General features: G+C 43.3%; 1 protein-coding gene across 1 annotated transcript in view; it reads right to left on the reverse strand.

Moving 5' to 3' along the window:
• Positions 1-19,555, reverse strand: part of LOC120921072 (NACHT, LRR and PYD domains-containing protein 12-like) — a 35,585-nt gene extending 16,030 nt beyond the window's left edge. Inside the window, exons 1-7 of the mRNA XM_040333709.1 lie at positions 19,380-19,555; positions 17,258-17,444; positions 15,032-15,097; positions 11,585-13,304; positions 8,455-8,541; positions 5,717-5,881; positions 3,771-3,935 (exon numbers count right to left, since the gene is read on the reverse strand). Of these exons, the coding sequence (XP_040189643.1) occupies positions 3,771-3,935; positions 5,717-5,881; positions 8,455-8,541; positions 11,585-13,304; positions 15,032-15,097; positions 17,258-17,444; positions 19,380-19,484 (2,495 nt within the window). The 5' untranslated portion in view covers positions 19,485-19,555. The remainder of the gene's footprint in view (positions 1-3,770; positions 3,936-5,716; positions 5,882-8,454; positions 8,542-11,584; positions 13,305-15,031; positions 15,098-17,257; positions 17,445-19,379) is intronic.
• Between the last annotated feature and the right edge of the window lie 477 nt (positions 19,556-20,032).

A 20,032-nucleotide genomic window follows, 5' to 3' on the forward strand; every position in this document is an offset into this window, starting at 1 on the left:
TAAATGGTTTTGATTTCACTTCTCTCTATGTAATAATCTCAATACGGTTAATAAATACCTCAAATCTCTTGTGACCTGATCAAGCTACAGCATTAAGCCAGTCTTTTCTAGTGGCCAAAGTGGCCCCGGTTTGGGCCACCCCCATTTCCCCTTCCCAACGTCCAGGTTTTAAAAGTTTGTTCTGTGACAAATTTTGTGCAGTTTCTCTATTGATTTTTCATTAATAAGTAGAAACAGTACTATGATCATCATTTATTAATGTGTTGTATATGTCCACTCTATGATGGATCCAATCTTGTTATACATGCATTTTGCATGTCTTCCTATATAAATGTTTTATCATTTTTCCTTATTGTTTGCTCATCCAGCGTTTATATATGTTCAGACCTATGCCTGCCTTACCACCTGTCACCACAGTGCCATGCGCCGTTGAGCAGATGAACCAGTGGCCAGGTAAGCCATCACACTATCCGGTCAGATGCTATTCATCCAGACTTTAGAATGTGTGATGGCACTCTAAATATGGTGTCTAAAATTCCCCATTTCTTTTTTCCATCTGGGAAACACCATACGCATACACTTGTTTTCCATCCATTCAGAGAGCCTGATCGCGGCTCTCTGTGCGCATGCGCACGCGCATGCGCAGTGTATCCTTTTCTGGCCAGTCGGATGATTGTCAATTAGCGTGACGTCATCCGCGCGGGGTATTTAAATTCAACAAGAGCCTGTGTATGCAGTTGCTCTTTGTTGAATGCCAGCCAGGACGGACGTCCAGGGGGCCTACACGCCATTTCACTGCCCAAGATCGTTCCATCTGCTAGTCAAGCATTGGGTATGTACAATTTTTTCCTTCATTGCCCTTGCTTATTTTTGTCTGCTACCATGCCTCTATTAAGAGTGGTTTTGTATTTTCAACAGCTGATTGCTGTTCCACTGTGGGGGTTTCCTCACTCCTCGCTCCAGCCTAACGCTCAACGCTGCCATCTTGTGGCAATTTTTGTGAATTGACTTGTTATCCAGTCCTTTATTATCAAGGTAAAAATTACTGCTTATATACCAACATTTTTGTTGAATGTTAGGTTTTATTTGAAACATCAACTACTTCTCTTACAAACCAAGTGCCTATTAAATCTTTTAGCTTATTATCTGGCAACCAATAATATCATTATTTATATTTGTTTCTTTATATTTATATATTTTTTTTTTTTTTTTTTTTTTTTTTATATATATTTTTTACTGTTTATTTTTTGGACTTGTTACAGTTAGGAGGGGATTCACATGGACCCTTTACCTTCTGTTGTCCCAGTATTTTCTCTCTAAGGGCGTTCCCCTTTTCCAGCTCCTGGAATTGTCCTCTGAATGCCTAGGCCCTTATACCTCTTTCAAGGTATGCTATATCAGCCAAACCTTATACATATCATATATTTCATATATACTTTTTTCATCCGTTTCTTCTCTTTTTTCTTCTTTTTTTCCTCTCTGACTTCCCTTTTGTAATTTTTTATGGTCCTACCCAGTGTTGGACACATTACTATTTTTCTTGTCTACTATCCAATTTTTAGATACCCCAACTGGTTCAAACCTGCCCGGCGGTGCATGGTCAGTGTGGTTTTGACCCTTGGTATCTCATTTCATCTGACTAAGGTAGTTGGTCTGATCATATATTTAACTCTGGACGCTGCTGAGCACTCTTCAAAGCTACTAAACACCGTTTCTCGGTGAGTATTATGGCCACAGTCAAAATGCTGTTCTTAATATGCTCAGAGGCCTTTTTGTATTGATGTACAATATGCCTAATGTTTAAACAATATTGTATTGTATTTGGATATATATACATCTCTAATGGCAACACTGTTTTGTCTTTTAAACACCCAGAAGCTCCCGAAGAAGCGACAACGTCGCGAAACAAGTTGAGCTGATCCCCACTTTTATCCAAACTCATCCTGCACCATCTCTTGAAGTCTACAACGCCACCCAGCGCTTATTGTGTAATTTTTACATCTAGCCCTGTGGCTATCAGCGGTGTCTTTCAGAAAGGGACAGGAATTGAGTTATTTGTGTATCACATTGTATTTTGTGTTGTTTTTCTTTTTCTCATTATCAAATTGAGCAATTGTTCAGTGTTTTTTGTGCTAATGTACTGTTCAAATTAAAATTATTTATATCTTTTTTTAAAAATCTGGTGCCTACAAAGTCCACTTTCTCCTAGTCTCAGACTTCACAGTCTTTTTCTATTTGTCCCAACATTGGTGTCAGTGGGAGGAATAGTGTCCCATCATTGGTGTCAGTGGGAGGAATAGTGTCCCATCATTGGTGTCAGTGGGAGGAATAGTGTCCCATTCAAATGAAATAAAATGCGAAAATAAGAACACAAATTAGAAGAGCCGAAAATTTGAAAAAATCTGAAATAACTAGCTAATAATAACTATTAAATTATAGGTATTCAAATGTGGCTGTTAAGTAATCGTAACGAATGACGCATCTATTTTATTTCGGATAAATGGTAACTTTGGATAAATTTGGATGTTACGTTTACTAACAGACAAATTTAAAAAGAAAATTCAAATTAACCATAGTTTAATAGTTAGTTATTATTAGTTAGTTATTTCGTATTTTCAAATTTTTGTTCTTATTTTTGGGATTTTCGTTCCTTTGATTTTCGAATTTTCTTTCTTATTTTCAAATTTTTGGATTTTATAATTTCTGAATTTTTCAATTTAAAAATTTTAGAACTTCCGAATCTTTGAATTTTCAAAATTTATTCGAAATAACGAATTTCAATCATAATGAATGACCCTAAAAATTAAAATAAATAAATAATAATAAACAAATGAAATGAAAGAGAACACATTTTTTGGCAGTGCACACAGCTGAGGGTCTGCAATGGGGGTATACAGTGGGCCACATAGCAAATAATAGCACTGACTGCTGGGGTCTGCAATGGGGGTATACAGTGGGCCACACAGCAAGTAATAGCACTGACTGCTGGGGTCTGCAATGGGGGTATACAGTGGGCCACACAGCAAGTAATAGCACTGACTGCTGGGGTCTGCAATGGGGGTATATATAGTGGGCCACACAGCAAGTACCACTACTGACTGTTGGGGTTCTGCAATGGGCTACACAGCAGGTACCACTACTTGCTGTTGGTGTCTGCAATGGGCCTAGCAAGTACTGCTGGGGTCTGCAATGGGGGAATACAATGGGCCACACAGAAAGTAATAGCACTGACTGCTGGGGTCTGCAATGGGGGTATATAGTGGGCCACACAGCAAGTACCACTACTGACTGTTGGGGTTCTGCAATGGGCTACACAGCAGGTACCACTACTTGCTGTTGGGGTCTGCAATGGGCCTAGCAAGTACTGCTGGGGTCTGCAATGGGGGAATACAATGGGCCACACAGCAAGTAATAGCACTGACTGCTGGGGTCTGCAATGGGGGTATATAGTGGACCACACAGCAAATAGTACTGACTGCTGGGGTCTGCAATGGGGGTATACAGTGGGCCACACAACAAGTAATAGTACTGACTGCTGGGGTCTGCAATGGGGGTATATATTGGGCCACACAGCAAGTATCCCTACTGACTGCTGGGGTCTGCAGTGGGGGTATACAGTGGGCCACACAGCAAGGACTACTACTGACTGTTAGGGACTGTCACAGTTATGGTTTGGCTACAATAAACTGGAGTTCCCTTTTCTTGTCTAAGTATGAAAACTGGAAAGATTCTCCTACAAGGGCATGACAAAGGACTCAATAAAGATTTACCTGATCTGTTGAAGGTTCGGTGAATTCTTTTTCAGCATTTCAAGCCGTTCGGCACTGAGGTCCGTGAGATAATTCAGACTCAGGTTGAGGTGTGTGAGGTTTTGACTGTTACAGAGCAGCAGCAGATGCTGAGCATACTGATCCGTCAGCTTCACTTGCTGTAGTCTGGTAAACATAGACAAGGACAGTTCAGCGTTGGTTCCAGAGTTGGCCAATCAATGTAGCAGTTTAGAGTAGACGTAAAACCCAAACTACACAACATTTCTGTTGCTAAAACACTGTATGCTATAAACAATTGTCACTTTTTTTAACCACTTCAATACCAGGTACTTTTACCCCATCCCTGCCCAGGCCAATTTTTGTCTTTCAGCGCTGTCACACTTTGAATGACAATTGTGCGGTCATGCAACGCTGTACCCAAATGACATTTTTATCATTTTGTTCCCACAACCAAATCTTTCTTTTGGTGGTATTTAACCGCTTCCCGACTGCCGCACGCCGATATACGTTGGCAGAATGGCACGGGCAGGCAAATCGGCGTACACGTACGTTCCTTTGAATTTGCCGCTTAGCAGGCGCGCGGGCCGCCGATGGCGAGTGCCTCGCAGGTCCCGCAAACTCGATGTTCGCCGGCAGCCCATGATTGCGGTGAGGAGAGGCAGAACAGTGGGATGCCTATGTAAACAAGGCATTCCCCTGTTCTGATTAGTGGCAGGACACTGATCTACTGCTCCCTGTCATTGGGAGCAGTGATCGCTGTCGTATCACTAGTAGTCCATCCCCCCCACAGTTAGAATCACTCCCTAGGACACACTTAACTCCTTAATTGCCCCCTAGTGTTTAACCCCTTCCCTGCCAGTATCATTTACATAGTAATCAGCGCCACACGCCCGCGCACAATTGTCAATTGTTAAAGTAACGCAGTGCCATATAAAATGGCCTGGTCATTGACCACTTGCCGACCGCCGTACGACTATTTACGTTGACAGAATGGCACGGGCAGGCAGATTGGCGTACAGGTACGTCCCTTGAAATCTGCCGCCACGTGCCTCGTGAGTGCGGCCGCGGGTCCCGGGAACTCGATGTTCCCGGGAGTCCCGCGATTGCAGTCGGCAAGTGCAGAACATGGGGAATTCCCTTGTAAACAAGGCATTCCCCTATTCTGCCTAGTGACACTGTCACTGATGACTGTTCCCCATGATCGGGAACGGTCATCAGTGACGTGTCACGTGTAGCCACGCCCCCTTACAGTAAGAATCACTTCCTAGGGAACACTTAACCCCTGCAGCGCCACCTAGTGGTTAACCCCTTCACTGCCAGTATAATTTTTACAGTAATCAGTGCATTTTTATAGCACTGATCGCTGCAAAAATGACAATGGTCACAAAAAAGTGTCAAAAGTGTCCGATGTGTCCGCCATAATGTTGCAGCCCTGAAAAAAATCGCTGATCGCCGCCATTACTAGTAAAAAAAAAATTATTAATAAAAATGCCATAAAACAGTCCCCTATTTTGTAGACGCTATAACTTTTGCGCAAACCAATCAATAAAAGCTTATTGCGATTTTTTTACCAAAAATATGTAGAAGAATACGTATCGGCCTAAATCGTGGAAAAAAATAATATTTTTGGGGGATATTTATTAGTAAAAAATATAGATTTTGATTTCAAAATTGTCTCTATTTTTTTTGTTTATAGCTCACAAAATAAAAACCGCAGAGGTGATCAAATACCCCCAAAAGAAAGCTCTATTTGTGGGGAAAAAAGGACGTCGATTTTGTTTGGGAGCCACGTCGCACGAGCGCGCAAATTGTCAGTTAAAGCGACGCAGTGCAGAATCGCAAAAAGTGGCCCGGTCTTTGACCACCAAAATGGTCTGGGGCTTAAGCGGTTAAGGGAGGTAAACCTTCCAGGGGCTGAAGAGGTTAAGGATTGTAGGAATACTTACAACAAGTGTGTTATCCTGCAACCGGCAATGGCCGTTAGCAATTCGTCAAGGTGCGGTCCTGCCATGTTGTTCCTGGAAAGGTCGAGCTCCTGTAGAGTCTGATTCCCTCTCACTGCTTTGGCCAACAATGAAGAAGATTTGTATGTCAGAGCGTTTTTCCTCAGACTGGAGAAGAAACGTTAGAAAATTTACATTGTTATCATTGCGAGGGGACACTTGGCAATATTTCAATATTTTACATTTCATGTATTCCCAACACAAGGTCTGATAAAAATACATTACTATAAAATCTATTAGAAAAAAAAATAGTAATAATATATATATATATATATATATATATATATATATATATATATATTTTTTTTTTTTTTTTTTTTTTGTGTAATTCTATGATATTTCCCCAAATTTCCTGTCTCGGGGGTCATCGACAGCAATAAAATATCTAATTAGGGACATTTTTGGAAAGACTCCCTGTTGGGAATGTCCTAAGTCTTTAAAAAATGCCCCTAACCCTCACCCTCACCCTCATCCTCATCCTAACCCTCACCCTAACCCTACCCCTAACCCTAAACCCTAACCCTCACCCTAACCCTACCCCTAACCCTCACCCTACCCCTCACCCTAAACCCTAACCCTCACCCTAACCCTACCCCTAACCCTAACCCTAACCCTAACCCTACCCCTAACCCCTAACCCTAACCCTCACCCTAACCCCTAAACCCTCACCCTAACCCCTAAACCCTCACCCTACCCCTAACCCTAAACCCTAAACCCTCACCCTAACCCCTAACCCTAACCCTCACCCTAAACCCTAACCCTAAAAATCCATTACTATAAAATCTATTAAATAATAATAAAATATATATATATATATATATATATATATATATATATATATATATATATATAATTTTTTTGTGTGTAATTCTATGATATTTCCCCAAATTTCCTGTCTCTTCGACAACACGGGGGTCATCGACATCAATAAAATATCTAATTAGGGACATTTTTGGAAAGACTCCCTGTCTTTAAAAAATGCCCCTAACCATAAATGCTAACCCTAAACCCTCACCCTAACCCTCACCCTAACACTCACCCTACCCCTAACCCCTCACCCTACCCCTAACCCTATCCCTCACCTTAACCCTAACCCTCACCCTACCCCTAACCCTCATCCTAACCCCTAAACCCTAACCCTCCCATACCGCTAAACCCTAACCCTCATCCTAACCCTAAACCCTAACCCTCACCCTACCCCTAACCCTAAACTCTAACCCTACCCCTAACCCTCACCCTACTCCTAACCTTAAACCCTAATCCTCATCCTAATCCTAACCTTAAACCCTAACCCCTAACCTTAACCCCTAACCCCGGTTTTGGTTTTCTAAATTGGGAGGAGTTTTCCATCTTGCACTAAATTGTCCTTCCACCTTTTTTTTAAACAATAAAATATCTAACAGAAATACATTTTGTTTTGAGAAAAAAATTGAAACTTGTTAAAGCCAATTAAAAAAAAAAATCCAAACATCTTAAAAAGGAAGGCAAAATAAAATAGCTTTGGGGCAATAATCTGTATTTACAGTATTCGTTTTTTAACCACTTAAGGACCGTCGCACGCCGATGTACGTCAGCAGAATGGCACGGCTGGGCAAAAGGGCGTACAGGTACGCCCCCTTTAAGATCCCAGCCGAGGGTCGCGCGCGCTGCCGAGCTCCGTGCCCGTGGGACCCGCGGACCCGATCGCCACCGGTGTCCCACGATCTGGTCACAGAGCTGAAGAACGGGGAAATATCAGTGTAAACAAACCTTTCCCCATTCTTCCTAGTGGCAGTGTTAGTGATCGTCTGTTCCCTGTCATCTGGAACGATGATCAGTGATGTGCCACGCCCCCCTACAGTAATAATCACGCCCCCCTCAGGCCAAATGAGGTACTGCAGGCCTATTTTCAGCCCTGCTCGGCTTCTGCGCCCCCGTACATCAGGCCAAATGAGGTATTGCAGGCCTATTTAGCTTGAGTTCTGCTCGTCTTGCGAGTCAACACTTGCAAACCGAGTCAGAATTAAAAAAAAATCAAATCACAAATCAAAACGCTCTCAAACCAAGTTACTCTTAAGCCGAGGTTCCACCGTATATACATATATATGTATATTAAAGCGGAGTTCCACCTAAAAATGTAACTTCCGCTTTAAGGGAAGGTGACCCCCTCACATGCCACATTTGGCATTTTATTTTCTTGAGGGGGGGCGGAAACCCCCTTTTTAGAGGCATCCAGCTCCCACTTGTCCCCCGGGGCACCACGGTACCAGAAGGAAGTTTACCTCTCCCCCCTTCCTCTCAGCAATCATCTGGGACATGTCACAGGTCCCAGATGATTGCTCGGCCAGTCACGGTGCGCAGTGTGGCTCGCGCATGCGCAGTGCGTGTCCGGCTGTGAAGCCACAGCTGGGCGCTCACAGTGACAATGCCGGTGCCACGGAGAGGAGGGGGGGACGAGCTGGGCTTCGTTCCTCCGCATCGCTGGACCCTGGGACAGGTAAGTGTCCGATTATTAAGAGTCATCAGCTGCAGTATTTGTAGCTGCGGACTTTTAATATATATTTTTTTTTTTTAGTAGGAACTCCGCTTTAAGTTTGGGGATTCAAGTAATGTTCTAGCAAAAATAAGTAAATTATTACATGTAGGAGCGAAGTGTTAGAATTCCCCCGGATGGGAAGTAGATAAAAACCATAATAACTAACCTCAGTTTTTGGATCTGGCAGTTGGGGTTCAGTAATATATTGTGTATGATCTTCATGTCATCATCCTTTAGGTCATTGTTAGAAAGTCTGTAGGGAAAAAGTAGAATTATTGAAATGTTATAAATTCGGGTAAATTCTGGATCACATTCCCAACAAAGGTTGGAATCTGCTGGCTACATAACCAGCAGACGAGGTCACTGTTCAAATGGGCTTTCTAATTTTTGAGTTGGTATTAATGAGATGGAGGATTCATGCTCCATGCTGAGAATGCATATTGCTGATAATATCTAATGCCGTGTACACACGATCGGAAACTCCAACAAGAAAACCGTGGATTTTTTCTGACGGAATTTTGGCTCAAACTTGTGTTGCATACACATGGTCACACCAAATTCTGACCGTCAAGAACGAGGTTACGTACAACACAATGTCGATCCGAGAAACATTTAGTTCAATGCTTCCGAGCATGCGTCGACTTGATTCCGAGCATGCATGATTTTTGGTGCGTCGGAATTGCATACAGACGATTGTAATTTCCTTGTCGGAAAATTTGAGAACCAGCTCTCAAATTTTTCTTGGCGGAAATTCCGACAGAAAAATTCCGATGGAGCCTACACACGGTCAGAATTTCCGACCAAAAGCTCACATCTGACTTTTCTTGTCGGAATTTCTGATCGTGTCTACACAGCATTAGGGTTTGTTTATATGGGCTTGGGGGTTGGTCTGCAAAAGGAGGAAGCTGAGCCATGGTTTTACTCCCCACCATCACCACCCACCCAAACCAGGGCAGGCGCTCAAGGCTGTACCCATTTTGTGGACCTGTACAGAAAAGGCCATAAAATTTGCATAGAAAATGTCACTCCTACCACGAGGCCATGGCGACAATATCATCAGTGCATAGGACCCAAACTGACGCGCTTCGTGGTCAAACGCATTGTCAAACTGATATGCCTATCCTGCCTTTGACAATGAGTTTGAGCATGAGACACGTCAGAGAGGGCCCTATGCACTGACGATATTGCCCTGCGGTAGAGGCAGCGTTTTTTATGCAATTTTGTTGCAAATTTTATGGCCTTTCCTGTACATGTACTTTCATTTTTATATAATGAATACTACACTATATTAGCAACATCTTGGCTCCTGGTGAGCTTTTTTTAAATAAAGTGTTGACCCCACTGAAGGGAAACGTGGATCTATTCCACTTTCGTTTGGATTCTGACTAATGACACAAGATCCACCTAAGATAATCCTCTATCTACGTGTTAATAACACAAGGCTCATCTTTATTCATCTTCTGGTGAGTGCATTATATACTGATGGAGGGATCATGGCGGTGGAGGGATCAGGGCGTAGAATACACTGTGTGGTGCTCAGTGCATTGCAGGGTGTTCATCGGGGGAAACACTCTGAAAATTTGGGTGTTAGGAGAACGGCCAAACGGGCAAATGTTCAGCCCAAACTGATGCTCGGGCCAAACTGTTCGCCCATCCCTATTCATAACCATTAGATTCCCACACTCGTGTCAGGACCCAGATCTGAACCTGCAAACTCTGTTGTGTCTGGAGATGTCTCTTCTTGCTGAGCCATCTGAACATCTCCTTAACCACTTGCTTACTGGGCACATAAACCCCCTTCGTGCCCAGGCGAAATTTCAGCTTCCGGCACTGCGTCGCTTTAACTGACATTTGCGCGGTTGTGCGACGCGACTCCCAAACAAAATTGACGTCCTTTTTTCCCCACAAATAGAGCTTTATTTTGGTGGTATTTGATCACATCTGCGGTTTTTATTTTTTGCGCTATAAACAAAAAAAGAGCGACAATTTTAAAAAATATATTTTTTTTTTTACTTGTTGCTATAATAAATCTCCCATTTAAGAAAAAAATAAGCGACTGGTTTGCGCAAAAGTTATAGCGCCTACAAAATGGGGAACAGAATTATGATTTTTTTTCATTATTTTTTTTTTACTAGTAATGGCGGCGATCTGCGATTTTTATTGGGACTGGGGGAGGTGACCGATGCTGTGTCTCTATGTACAAGAGACACAGATCGGTCTCCTCTCCTCTAACAGCACGTGGAGCTCTGTGTTTACACACAGAGCTCCACGTCCCTGCTGTTACCGGCTGTGTCACCGACGATCGCGTGTACCCGGCGGACATCGCGGCCGCCAGGTACACGCTTCGGGTCCCCAGCGATGCGCGGGAACAGTGGTTACCCGCCGCGCGCCCCCCAGTGGCGCGCGCGGGTAATGCATTTAAAATGACGTCCAAAGACGTCCACTTGGCACCTGAGAACCGCGCTGTTGACGTCTTTTGTCAATAGCGCGGGTCTCAAGTGGTTAAATGATCCTGCCTTCAACTTTGAACCTTTTGCTCCTCCCATGAACTTCCTGTTAAAGCCATGCCTTTGCACTTCCTGTTTGCCAGGTTATTGGGCTCTCTCCAGCCAATATTTCACTCCTACTGCCATCCGTATCTTCGCTCCTACTCATTACAGACCTTTGGCTTGTTACTCGACTATGCTTCTGACCTTTGGATTCTTCCTCAATATCACTTTTGCTTGATGCCAATCTCAAACCAATCGTTAACAACCTTTGGATTGTTCCTCGACTACACTTCTGCTTGATACCAACTTGCAACTGCTTGTTACCCGACCTTTGGTTTGTTTACTAACTATGCATCTACATATCTGTACATTTTCTATTTACTACTGGGCCCCAGCATGCTCACCTCCTGGTGGGGTAATTATAGGGACTGCAACCTGGTAATAGCGTGCAGCTAAACCCATCTCAAACATCAGGAGCTCTAATGAATACTGGTTAGTACTTAGTCCCGGCACCTTGGGTGAGTCCACGACATGCATCAGGATGACCTGCTTGTATACCTATCCTGCTGGTCAGTGGGAGCATTTCTATTGCTATAGCTAGAGGTCTCTGAGCCTGACCCCTGACTGTGATAAAACGATTAGGGATAGGAGGCTGCAACACTTAATCTGTATGAATCCCTTTGGCTTGATACTCTAAACCTTTTGCTCTATGAATGTCAAAGTGAAACATTCATCATCCTGATGAACAATCAATTCAAGTAAAGGTGTCAGACATTTGGCGTTTTTTTCTGTGTAAATTGTGCTTACCTAAGATCTTTCACCGTATGCAGAACTGAACCAAGACGCTCCAAGCCCTCACTATGGATGAAAGAAGAGTCTAAATCAAGACTTTCTGTGTTTTTGCTTATCTTGAGGATAAACATCAACACGGTACATTCCAATGGTGCCAAGTGAAATTCTGAAAAGTCAAAATTTGTCATCGACTTGAGCAAACATAATACCAGACCATCATTCTGAGACTCGTACAGATAGGTGAAAATATTCAGCAGCCTTCTTTTTTCATCATCTGAACCTCCTGCCACGTTGAATGATGAAATCAAACCACTGAGCCAAGTGATTACTTGCTTGGCAGCATCTGAGGGGCATGCATTAAAATACCCAGCCAAAGGAGATCTGGTGGTGTTATGAGAAAGTCCGATCAGAAAACGGAGAAAGAGTTCTCCACGATTATCTTCAAATGACCTGGCTTTTTCTATGGAAGACCTTAGTCCTTCTGCAGAATAGTCAATAAAATGACGTAAGGCGGCCACAAATTCTTGAATGGTGAGATGGAGGAAGGAATAAGTAGTCACACAAGAGGATTTAGATTCTACCATGAAGCTTGATAGAAGACGTTCTGAAGATTTAAGTTTGAATGAATCCAGATCTCTCATGTCAAATGTAAGAATATGGTTCATGACGCCATGTTCTGCCATCTGCCCCAAGAACTTCAGCAGTTCTTTAGCTCGGTTACTGCTGACATCATGGCTGTGATGGGCCAGAATGTTGGAGACAAAGGTCACAAAGAGTTGTGTCACTGTTTTGGGCAACGATGCCATCAGCTGATCCATGTTTACTGATTGGTTTCTAAGGCTCATTGACAAGACTGTACAGACGATCCAGCAGTATGTTGGGATGTAACAGAACGTGTACAATGTCCCATTCTCTCTAACGTAATGAAAAGCCCTTTCTGCCAATTCTGGATTGACAAAAAAATTGTGGAAGTACTTCTTTCTCTCTGCGGGGAAGAACCCTACAATCTCCGATAATCTCTGGAAGTCACTGGTGTTGATGCCTGCCAGTTTTGATGGGCGACTGGTCATCAGGACAGAACATCCCTGGAGTAGAGATGCCTTCACTAAACTAACCACAATTGAACCAAGCTGTACCGGGTGCTTCGTGTTTCTGCACAATTGCCCTGTATTGAAATCCATGGGGAGATTACTTTCATCTAAGCCATCAAATATGAAAAGTAGTTTTTCTGGGTTTTGGAAGATGTCGCTAAGATAATTCTCCAGATATTTATACTCTTTAATAATCATGTCCTCCAGGGTGATCTCTTTATCATGCTGATTGAGGTCCCGGAATTTGAAAAAAAACACAAAATTAAACCTCTGATATAGTTTGCGGTCCACCCAGTCAAAGACAAATTTTTGCATCATGGTGGTCTTTCCTACTCCTGGCACTCCACTCACCAAGACGGCATGTGGCATGCAGTCAGATCGGTGGCACCAGCGGAATAGCTTGTCGATGCTAATACGTTCCAGACCATGTTTGGCTTGCTTTAAAAAAAGTTCATGTTGACCACCGGTGTATAAGATCTCATGCTTAGTACGTGGTTCAAATTGATAAGTAGAAACAACGATTAGATCCAAATAGCGCTCAGAAATCGGAAATCTCTGTTGATTCAATGTCGTTCCTGGAGGTTTATTCTCCACAAGAGTCTGTGTTAAGTCCAGCAGATATGTTCTATGACGAGTCCAGATTTCTAAAAAGACACAATGGGGAATTCAATACTTTAAAGACAGCATTTTACAAGGATAGTGGATATCCAGTGTATATACAGAAATATATACCGTATTTACTCGAGTATAAGCCGAGTTTTTCAGCCCATTTTTGAGGCTGAAAATCTCCCCCTCGGCTTACACTCGAGTGAGCCATGCCTTTCATTACTAAAAGTGTCGCCCGCTGTGTAATGCAGTCTGTTCGGCCGTCCATTGAAACAAAGCCCCGCCGCCTCCACGTCTGTGATAGGCAGAACACTGATACAGTTTCCCAGCATCGTATCAGTGTTCCTCTATCACGGATGGACAAGGAGGAGGCGGGGCTTTGTTTCAATGGAGGGCCGAACAGACTGCATTACTCAGCGGGAGACACGCTGTTTTAGTAATGAAAGGTACGGCTGCAAATGGGCAGAGTGAGACTGGAAATGGGCAGAGTGAGACTACAAATGGGCACAGTGAGACTGCAACTGGGCACAATGAGACTGCAAATGGGCACAGTGAGACTGCAAATGGGCAGAGTGAGACTACAAATGGGCACAGTGAGACTGCAACTGGGCCCAATGAGACTGCAAATGGGCACAATTAGACTGCAAATGGGCACAGTGAGGCAGCAGATGGGCATTGTTTACCCAATAGCTGCTGCTTTTTCCAACCCTAGGCTTATACTCGAGTAAATATGTTTTCCTAGTTTTGTGTGGTAATATTAGGTGCCTCGGCTTATATTCGGGTCGGCTTCCTCGGCTTATATTCGGGTCGGCTTATACTCAAGTATACACAATATATATATTTTGGATTTTATCACTGTTTCTGTAGCCAATGATGGGATTCTGCCTCACTTAATGTGTGGTCACCAAGACAGGAAGCTAAAATAACTTTTTCAATGGAGGCACAGACAGTAATCTATTATTGTTTTGGATATGAAGGGGAAGAGTGAGATACTTTACAATATTACATTTTTGGCTTTACACATTTGTACCAACATTTATTAGGATTCTACTAGTGTAGAGACAGCTTTTTTAGAAAACATAGTTAGTCCACAGTACTCTGTGAAATGGGCTATTAGGCTTTCACTTAAAGCGGAGCTCCGCCGTTTAAGAAATATTAAAAGCCAGCAGCAACAAATACTGCAGCTGCTGACTTTTAATATTAGAACACTTACCTGTCCTAAAGTCCAGCGTCGTCTGCAGCAGAAGACGAGCATTCGCTCATCTATCTGCTGCCCCCACCGCCATCCTCGGTGAGGGAACCAGGAAGTGAAGCGTTCCGGCTTCACTGCCCGACTCCCTACGGCGCATGTGCGAGTAACGCAGCGCCGTCCTCACTGATCCCCGCTGTGTTCTGGGAGCCGAGTGTTTCCCAGAACACAACGGGCGGGGCGAGAAGTGAAGCACTACCCGCAGAATCCCCACAGAGAGGACTCCCGGAAGTGGGTGCAAATACCTGTCTTAGACAGGTATCTACACCCCCTCCCCCCTGAAAGGTGTCAAATGTGACACCGGAGGGGGGAGGGTTCCGATGAGCGGAAGTTCCACTTTAGGGTGGAGCTCTGCTTTAATTTATGATGACATAAGAAAAATCAGCGCACAGATTCATGGTGCAAATAACATTTGTTTAATGAAATATAATTGATAAAATCAATACACTCACAAGCAGGCTGACTACATATAAACAATAAATGAAGTCAGTTCAGGTGGGTTTTATAAAAACGAACCTTTCTGCTCTAGAGGCACTGTAGAATCCAGCGTGTCCAGAAGAATGTGCGCCAATAACATAACATCTGAAAGAAAAGTACAGACACAATGGTAAGTCACCAGGGGGGAAACAGGCTTTATCTTGGTTCTTATTCACTAATTGGGTATTTATTTCAGACAAAAAAAATGGTTGTGGTGTGTGGTTTGTACCACCCTTCAAGAAATTAGACTATGTGTTTCTGTTAGATATTACAATACCCAGCAGTCCTTTGCCTACATACAGTGCTTTGTGTCCGTCTTTCTCATCTCAGGAAGTATTACAGTTACATAGAGTATAGGGAATGACGTGTAAATTAAATATTTAAAATAATGATGATGGTTTCATGGGGTTACTACTGTTGTGGAAATTTTATGAAGATGTATTGTAATAGACTTTCCCTGGCTCAATTCCAGGATACATGTTCTATTCTGCCGCTGAGCCAAATTCATGATGATGTAAGCACATGCATGCAGGAGAAAATAATTCACACTGCTTCAGTCTCCATCGTCATCTCCAACAGAAAGGAAAGCCTTTATTCAAATTACAGCTTTCATAGCCTAAGTGACATAAGCAAACATCATCACATATGGGTGCATCTGATTGGCTCATTCACATATGGTCTTCTCTCGTTACATCTCTTCCTGGCCATGAGGCAAGCATTCCACAGCTCATGGAGGCCATTTTCTCTTACTCGGTGGGAGGGGTAGAAGTTGGTTAGGAGTAGTAGTTAAAAGCCATCTGTTTCTCATCTTCACTCTGGGATGAGATTAACTCTGTCATGACTTTCATTCAAGGAAAATAATACTAATGTCTCTCACGTGAATACTGAAATACACATATATACAGTATATATATACATATATACATACACACACACATACATGTGTGTGTGTGCATATATATATATATATATATATATACAGTATATATATATTACACACATACACATCGCAACAAGAAAGAAAATAAATAAAATAATAAAAGAAAGGAAAGCAATATTTGATTATTCGCCTGTGGGGATGAGTCCGCTCTGCAAACTCATTGTCGGTTAAGCGGATGTGTGCTTTTGTCATCTCTCAGTGCCTGATCAACATTGTAGTGATGGCGTGAGCATACACCTGCAGATAAGCTCCCCTCATCAGGAACTGTGTTCATTGGTTATTGTATTATTGTTGTATTATGCTGCTGTTGTTTTGTATTGGTATTATATTGTATCGTATCGTTATTGTGTTATATTCATGTATTGTATTGTATTGTATTGTAGTAGTAGCGTTGGCCTGGCTGCACAATAACAATAACTTTCATAAAGAGAAGCAACTTTCTTAAAGAGTTGCAAGGTAGAACCCTAGTTAGTGTCAGGAACAGGGCCGAGAAGAGCTCCAGGGGGCCCATGCCTAAAGCTTTGTAAGGGGCCCCAATAATTCTGATGGCTGCCCTGGTCAGGAATTTTCAGAACTGTAGACATTGCCACTTCCTGGGCCTGTCCATTGACCACATTGTGGTCAACGGACCACTAAAAGTGAGGAAAAAGACTACATTTTGGGGGGACATTTAGGGCTCTTTCACACTGGCGGCCCGTACAGGTCCGCCTGTCAGTTTTTTTTGCAGACCTGTACGGGTGCTCTGTGCTCCTCTATGGAGCGGTGACATGCCCGCTGACATCCGACCCGCTCCGATCCGCCAAAGTGTGACGGAGGAAAAACCTACATTTCCATCCGTCTGGCGGATCAGATCAGGTGAACACGGACATACAGTCCGTGTTCATCCGATCCCCCCATAGGGGAGAGCGGAGGAAAGACAGGGCGGTCCCTGCACAGTGTGCAGGGACCGTCCTGTCATCCGCCGGCTCAGCGGGGATCAATGGAGCGATCCCCGCAGAGCAAGCGGAGGTGCATGGGGCGGATCATTACTGATCCGCCCCATGTGAAAGGCGCCTAATTCTGTTGAAAACTTTCTAAGAGGGCATTTTATTTCACTTCCTGTTGTGTTTTTTTTTTAATTGGGCACCCTTGCATGCCTAGTGTGCCAATGCCTAGTATGCCAATGACGTACCCATCCTGCAGAGTAATACTGCATTGTTATCTCGTTGTGTTCTGTCCCTCTGTACCCGGTTGCAAAATACCAGAACTTTTTAAAACAAAACTCTTCAGAAATGTTAATTCTCTTCAAGTTTGAAACCAAATTGTGCATCATATGGGTGACGTACCACTCTGATCTGCCGCGTTGATCTCATTGATAATTCCCAACAAATTTGGGTGCTGGTGGTCTTTCTGTAGAGCGCACAGAGTTTTAAACAATCCAATGACAGCCTCTCTTCCCATCTCCAGAACATCTTCTAGCAGCAATTGTGGAAAGGTTTCTGGACCCAATTGTTTCTCCATTGATCTGAAGTACTGTAGAACAAGGACAATTTCAGATGATAATATTGGTAAATCAGAACATAAAAACTAAGAAGGCAAGCAAAGTAAAAGAAACTTTATGTGAAAGTGGGCAAAACAGACGCTGACAAATCTATGCAGGACTTAAAGAATCTATACAAAATGTACCATTGTGGCAATTGTTTACATCTACAGAACAAGGGTGCATTTCCCTACACCAAAAACCACTGATCTAAAACTTAACCTTTATTAGACACGTGCAATTCATTTTGGTCCGAATATAAATTCAGACACATTTTTGTTTTTTCGGAGATTTGGATGTATCCGAATCTCCGAATGAAATAGTAACAAATTTAATTAAAATTCATAAAATTTAGTTCGATATATTAGTTTTCGAACGAATTCCAAATTTTCAGAACGATTCGAATTCAAATTTGTTAATTATTTTTCTAATTCTGTGCGTTGAGTAGCTGTCTTTGAAAGAGCGGGCTGCCGATGACTCATCAGCCGTCAGCGGGGCGTTCCCACGGACAGCTGAAATTTTAAGAAAAAAACTGTGTGGGGTCTCTGCCAATCAATACCAGGCCCTTCGGGTTTGGTATGGATTTTACGAGGAACCCCACGCCAAAATGTAAAACAAAAAGGTGATGATCCCCCCATAATTCATACCAGTTCCTTATCTGAGCATGCAGCCCAGGAAACGGACGGACGGGGGGGGGACGAGCAATCACCCCCTCGCCCTCCTGAACCATACCAGGCCACATGCCCGTAACATGGGGGGTGCTTTGGGGCAAGGTGGCTCTGCCCCAGATCCTGCCCCCCCATGTGAATGAATATAGGGTACACATAGTACCCCTACCCATTCACCAAAAAAGTGTAAAATGTGAGTAAAGACACAACACAGGTTTTTGACGAATATTGTTGTGTATATGCACATTCTGAGTCAACATTTGATCATTTTTTATGAAGGAGTGCTTTTCTGTTATTGAGTATACATTTATTGAGACTAGTGTGGTGATTGCATTGTGGAATGAAAGCGGCTCTTTTTGTTTGTATTCAATGGCCCGGATTCACGTAGCACTTACGCCGACGTATCTCAAGATACGCCGCGTAAGTGCACATATGCGCTGTCGTATCTATGCGCCTGACTCTGAAACCAAGATACGCCTGAAACTAGGCTTCATCCGACCGACGTAAGTTTCCTACGCCGTCGTATCGTGGGCGCATATTTACGCTGGCCGCAAGGGGCGCTCCCATTGATTTACAATTCGAATATGCAAATGAGTGAGATACGCCAATTCACGAACGTACTTGTGCCCAGCGCATTAATATACACGGTTTACGTAAGGCTTATGTCCGGCGTATAGTTATTCCCCATCTATGAGGCGCAACTCATGCAAAGGTATGGACCAGGGAACAGCCGTCGTATTTTACGTTGTTTACGTAGTAGTACGTGAATATGGCTGGGCGTAGGTTACGTTCAAGTCGTAGGCAGTGATTCAACGTATCTTAGGCGTTCGTTCCGACGTGATTCTGAGCATGCCCACTGGGATACGTCCATAAGCCGGCGCATGCGCCGTTCGTTATTCGTATCTTGATGGCGCTCGGCCCATCATTTACATGGGGTCACGCCTCATTAGAATGGCTCACACCCACTTCCACCTACGCCGACTTACGCCTGAGAAACCCAGCGCAGATTTGGGAGGAAGTGCTTTGTATTCAGTGCTTGCCTCTCTGCGCTGCGTCGGCGTATCGTAAAGGAGATGCGCTACGGCGGCATATATATGCGCCAGTGTCTGTGAATCCGGGCCAATGTATTTTATTTTTTTGGGAGTGTAATAGCAGGTTTTTTTTGCACTATATTTTTACATAATAAAACAGTTACATCCCTCATACTGAAGACAACATCGTGTACACACAATGATGCTATAAAGTCATTAGAGTCCTTACCTCGAGGTCCAAACGCATGTAATTCTGAGACTCACACAGGAAGCTATGAGTTGGTAGATATTCCAGGACACAGATGATATCGCCCTTGAAATAATTGTACACCATCCCAAGCTCATGGTATTCATACTCAGACAGTCTTTGACCCAACTTGTCAACTGGAAAAATAATAATATTTTAAAATGTAACCTAAAAAACGTAATGTAAATGTAAAATTGTGATTGTCTAACTCGGCATTTCCTGACATTTTTTAGTCATAACACCCTTTAAAAGTATGCAAAATATCAAGGCACCCCAGTTTAAAATGTATATGTTACTTATCACTAGGGATGAGCTCCGCGTTCGATTCGAACGTATGTTCGACTCGAACATCGGTCGTTCGATCGTTCGTCGAAACTCGAACAAAACGGGTCGTTCGCGCCAAATTCGAGTGACGCAAAACGTCCCATAATTCACTGGGGCGTTGAGCGCTGATGATTGGCCAAGCATGCTGTATGTCCCGCATGCTTGGCCAATCACAGCGCTCAAAAAACGAAGAGCCATAATTGGCCAAAGCCAGGGTGGCTTTGGCCAATTATGGCTCAGGGGGATTAGTACACGCCCCCCACTATAAAAGGCAGCCTGCACGGCTGCCTAGTGTAGTGTGTTGGCGGTTC

This window comes from Rana temporaria, chromosome 13 (genome assembly GCF_905171775.1).
Source record: "Rana temporaria chromosome 13, aRanTem1.1, whole genome shotgun sequence".
In the NCBI taxonomy this organism is placed as follows: Eukaryota; Metazoa; Chordata; class Amphibia; order Anura; family Ranidae; genus Rana; species Rana temporaria.